This window comes from Anneissia japonica, unplaced genomic scaffold (assembly GCF_011630105.1).
Source record: "Anneissia japonica isolate Jap-2015-1 unplaced genomic scaffold, ASM1163010v1 scaffold650_len285673_cov152, whole genome shotgun sequence".
Lineage (NCBI taxonomy): Eukaryota > Metazoa > Echinodermata > Crinoidea > Comatulida > Comatulidae > Anneissia > Anneissia japonica.
The window spans coordinates 181,494-186,949 of record NW_022728301.1 but is presented as its reverse complement, the minus strand read 5'-3'; the positions used below and the strand labels follow the sequence as shown (position 1 = coordinate 186,949).

Below are 5,456 nucleotides of genomic sequence, written 5' to 3'. Positions count from 1 at the left end.
TATACATACAGCATTGAGGTTCCACGTGTGGTCCTGTACAATAATAAAAAGTACCGTAATAGGAAACGAAACACTTTATAGAAAAAAACAATATTTTGACCTATCCTTAGGTCTTTATCAGGTAGATGAAAACAAACTAGCAAAAGGCAGGCACTTTCTTTCTTAGATTGCTTTTAATATATGGGTTTTTAGTGGCATATATTATGAAAGTCGAATTTTGGAATAAATATTTTGGTTAAGTTGATTAACGATTTTTCGTACATGAATGTTTATAATAATGGTAAGTTAACAGGGAATGCAGTGAATTTCACTGTTCCCTGGTAGTAACGATAAACAACGTCATTGGAATGACAATTTATTTTGACCAAACACTGGCGTGTTTAGTTACAAGTTTATACTGCATTTTCTTTACCCTAATTTGTAAATTTCTACATTCAAATTCATTCACAATTTCAATTCGCTATATAAAATATTATTTTAAATCATGTGTTTTATCCAACGAGAACAGGCTCGGATAACGGTACCGGGCGCTCACCTTGTTACGAAATGTCGCTGGTTCGAGACTCTCCAATTACTTTCAGAGAATTAATAATCGTTAAACCATATATATTTATTTATATAACGTAATGTTTAATTATATCATTTGTTCCTAATTCATCACTGTTTCTATTATAGAAAAAATGTTCAACAAAACGGATGTATAAGATGTAAAAAATCATAGCCATATCTCATCAACGAAAAATTTCTTATTAATTTGTGTGTGTGTGAATATATAATAATATGTAATTGAATATTTGATGGTTATTATTGTCTTCAATAATCTCATTAAGGTTGCCCTAATTTCCAATATCAGTGGTCGCAGTATACTGTGGGCCTAATCGACCATGAACAAAATCAATCTTGGTTGGATGCAAAGTATATCTGTGAATCTTCGCGCGGGTATCTTGCAAGCATCACAACCACTGATGAAGTAGCTGCCGTCCTCGGATACATGAGGATGAACTACACAGACGGTAGATACGCGATCGGCCTATCACGCCAGGCGAATTTGTCTCAGGATATAAGCCTACCTGCAAACTGGAAGTGGGAAACAGGAGAGGATTTTTATGCTAATATTCAATGGGATTCAAACCAGCCAAACATAAACAACACTTTACAGGCAGGGGTTAGGATCGACATCAAAACTAGTAAGATCTTGGATATGAGAGCTAACAACCCCATTAAAAATAAGAACACGAAAGGATATATTTGTGAATTTGGTACGTGTTGTGAATCAAATTATATATTATTTATCATTTAATTTACATTATAAGTCAATCGTGACGTCATCACTGCAACTCTCAATGTTATTTGCCTATTCCCCCACCGTCCACTAATTTTTCAATTAGTGGACGCTTGGCTTGATTTTTTTAGGTTCGAGTGCAAAAAAAATCCTCATTTTTTCGTCACCGCGAATACATCGTGCACCGCGATAAAAATTGAATTAATAAAAATCAAGGTTAATTAGAACCCGAAGAAATTTACTTTAAATTCAATATTAAGTATGAACAATTAAGCAATTCCTTTAATCAATGAACCCTAATAATCTAAACAAACTGAACGTTTAATAGGAATATTCTAGACCTATTTTAAAGCAGTGGTGGCGCCAGAGTGGGGCGGCGGCTGGGGCTATAGCCCCCCACCTCGTCGGGAAAACATTAGTCCCCCGTCGGGGAAGACGATACATTTTGTCAAATAAAAAAAATTATTTACATGTAATATTCGTTGAGCCACCATATTGTTTGTGTTAACATTTCATCACAACAACAATAACAATAACAATAATAATAATAATAATAATAATAATAATAATAATAATAATAATAATAATGATAATAATAATAATAATAATAATAATAATAATAATAATAATAATAATAATAATAATAATAATTCAATGAGACTAATTAAAAATAATTTGCGTTCTGTTATGACAAATGCTCATTTAGATAGCCTCATGATGGTTGGAATATATCGTAATAGGTGAGGCAACCTCGACCATGAAAGCGTGGTTAACAGACTTCATGCAAAATTTCCAAAACATAGAATTTCACTTAATTAAATGGTTACATTGCATATTCTTTGTTTCTTGTTTCATTCAAAATGTTTTGGTTTGGAAGCTGATTTCAACATTAGAAAGCATAGCCTACATGAAGTCATATTATAGAACTCGATGCCTATCAAATAAGTAATAAAAATTCGCCATAATTCATCAAATATCCGTGGCTCCCACCGGGGGCCCTAGACGGCCCCCTGGCCCCCACCCAAGTGAAAATCGATTCGCTCCACTAGCCCCCCGTCGGGGCCTTTAGCCCCTCTGTCGGGCAGGTCCTAGCGCCATCACTCTTTTAAAGACTCAAGGGACGAAATTAGATGTAGAGCCGACGAGGCCCCATCCTACTACTATCCTAGACATAGGTCACAAACGTAGTTATGAAATCATCCCAAGATTTTTACCTGTCTGCACCGACCAAAACGTTGGTTACAGTACTGAGCTGTACTTTATTGATGTAAAATACGGCGATTGACTTATAAAGCAATTAGTAAAGCATGCATCGTACACTAGCGAAAAAGTATTATACGGTACTTAGGTTAGATTTAACGCATTAAAAAATTTCCTTCGGGCCTTGAAGCCCGAACAATTTTCAAGCATTAAATCTAACCTTCGTATAATAATTTTCCTATAGTGTACTATGCAGAGCTCTACTAATTGCTTATTAATATTAATCAGTTACCTACAAGTTGATTGGTGGTTACTGAATATTAGTAAACATAGAATCACACATTTTAAATAGAAGTCATTTCAAGCTCGGTTTCCATATAATCGGTCACCCTATCGGCGACAGTCGCCGACAGCACAGTTGTCGGGATAAGGTTGCACCTTGTACAACTTTGCCGATTGCGTTTCAGACGAGTCGGGGTACCTTGCCGATTGCGTAGGGGCAACTAACAATGCACCCTGATTCGTCTGCAACGTGATCCGCAAAGTTCAGGTTCAACCTTCCGACTGTCGCCGATAAGTTGAGCGATTGTATAGGAATTAAGCTTAACTCTACAAAGACATGATGTTTGATTGTATTTTAATCAGGTATAACATATTTATGTATAGTGATTCTCGCTCTCCATTTTATTTATTTATTTATTTTTTGCATTTATTGAACAATGATAACAATAACAATTACAATAACAATATCAATAACAATAATAGGGCCTACTAATAATAACAATAACAATAATCATAATGTACCTTATTTCTGTTTAGAGTAAAATAACATAATAATGTTAATATAAATTATTTTGTATAATATAAATTTCATTATTTTGTTACATTGTATTAAGCTTTTACTTTATATTGTATGTTTTGTAAATTTGCTTTATATTTTCTTTTCTTTCACGACCATGATGAAAACAGCATGTAAACTATTGGGTTCTGTTTTCGTGAATAAATAAAGCTGTACTACTTCTACTACTACTACTAGTACTACTATACCATTTAACTGCGTGGGTTGTGTAGGCCTAGTGTAGGTGTGTGAAAAACACAAATAAATCAGAAATATGTTTTTTTTTTTCATTTTTGGATTTTATAGATAGTCTGTATTTCCAGTCTACGGAGCCTCGTGGAGTCATTACGAATGCTTCGTATATAAGATGCGCCCTACGATGTCTGCGACAGAAGGAGTGCCGTGGATTTCATCTTGATGATGCTGGATGTCAGATTAAAACGGGCCTGAACGGTGACCCTAAACGACATTACAGTAAAGTAATTTATCGAAATGAATAGAAAAACAAAGACAGAATTTGGTATTATGGAATTTTACATTGTTTTAATTAGATTATCTCTCACCATTGATTTTGGTTATTTACGATTTATATATTTACATCAAGGTGTCAGTGTTTCTTAAATTGCACGGTAGTACAGTATCAATAACATATTATTATGTTGTTACATATTTTTAAAACTGAGGTATAGCACACGTAACAAGGGACTTGAATGTAAAGTCATAAATAAAATATATTTATTATATAAACATAATCTATAGATGTATAGAAATTTAAGGTAATACTGTACATATCAAAAACATATATTGAAACCGATACTTAAATATTGGGTTTAGTAATATGTCTACTAACATTAATTGTAACGTTATTCATTTTATGAAACTATTATTTTCATTTTTATTGTTAAGCGCATTAAGGCTTTAGCTTAATGCGTTATACTGTATAAGCCAAAATTATTATTATTATTATTATTATTATTATTATTATTATTATTATTATTATTATTATTATTATTATTATTATTATTATTATTATTATTATTAATATTATTATTATTATCATTATCATTATTGTTATTGTTATTATCATTGTTATTATTATTGTTGTTGTTATTGTTATTATTATTATTATTATTATTATTATTATTATTATTATTATTATTATTATTATTATTATTATTATTGGCTTTTCCCAGCAGTTGCTTGCGTCACAGTTATAAATGGATGAAAAAGGAACTTTGCAGCATAGTTTTCCATGGTCAAATGAAGAAACGATCACATTTTGGGGACGATCTGCAGTAGGGTGTGGATATGGGGACAATTTATAGATTGTTTAGACAGTTGATTAATATATAAACGCAATTTGCGTTTTCTAAAGCGCTTAAACCAGTTGCAGCTAGGTTAAACCTCAAAACTCCGTGATATGCATGAACAATTTTTGCTTTCAGTCACTGAATCGCTATGAACGGAAAATGCACTGGCTTATACAGGTCGGCTCATAACACCGCGTAATATTGAGTTTCAAAGTAGGCCTACGTACCTAGCTATTACAATTACATGAGTATTTCGAAACTCATTAACTCGCGTTGTAGTTGTGAACTTGGTTTCATTTTTTAACTTCATTTATTTGTTTAGTACTATAAGTATTTTGGGTTTCCGGGGTTTTTTTTTTTGCTTTATACTTTTCAACAACTTTTTTTTTTGGCAATTTCAACTTCATTTTTCATTATATAAATGACAGGGGTGGCGCCAGGATTTGCCACGACGAAAGCAAAGTGGGCGTGGTCGAACTTCGATTAAAAGGCTTCGAAAATGGTCCAGGGGCGAAGCCCCCGAAAATTTTGACAATTTAGGGGCTTAAAAGGCTTATTTAATCGATTTTAGAGTCTACTAATATGTAGAAAATACATATAATTTTTTTCTCCCCGACGAATTGTGCTTTTTCTCCCGGACGGGGCCCTCCCCCGCCCCGCTGGCGCCACCCCCGGTGGGGTTCAGGTGCCTGGGGCCACGGTGGGGTTTTTGTGTTTAATGGGTCTATAATAATGTTATAAAAGCAGTTTGGCCTATGTTTTGAAAAAGATCTATGTAATGAAAAGGTGGTAATATAATAAAATTAGAAAATATTTTCTGAGAATT

The 5,456-nt window shown here is 33.2% G+C and overlaps 1 protein-coding gene across 1 annotated transcript in view; it reads left to right on the top strand.

Annotated features, from left to right (window-relative positions):
* LOC117114054 overlaps nt 1–4,111 on the top strand; it is a 5,554-nt gene extending 1,443 nt beyond the window's left edge. Inside the window, exons 2-3 of the mRNA XM_033257586.1 lie at nt 831–1,259; nt 3,627–4,111. Coding sequence (XP_033113477.1) covers nt 831–1,259; nt 3,627–3,820 — 623 coding nt within the window. The 3' untranslated portion in view covers nt 3,821–4,111. The remainder of the gene's footprint in view (nt 1–830; nt 1,260–3,626) is intronic.
* Nucleotides 4,112–5,456: the final 1,345 nt, after the last annotated feature.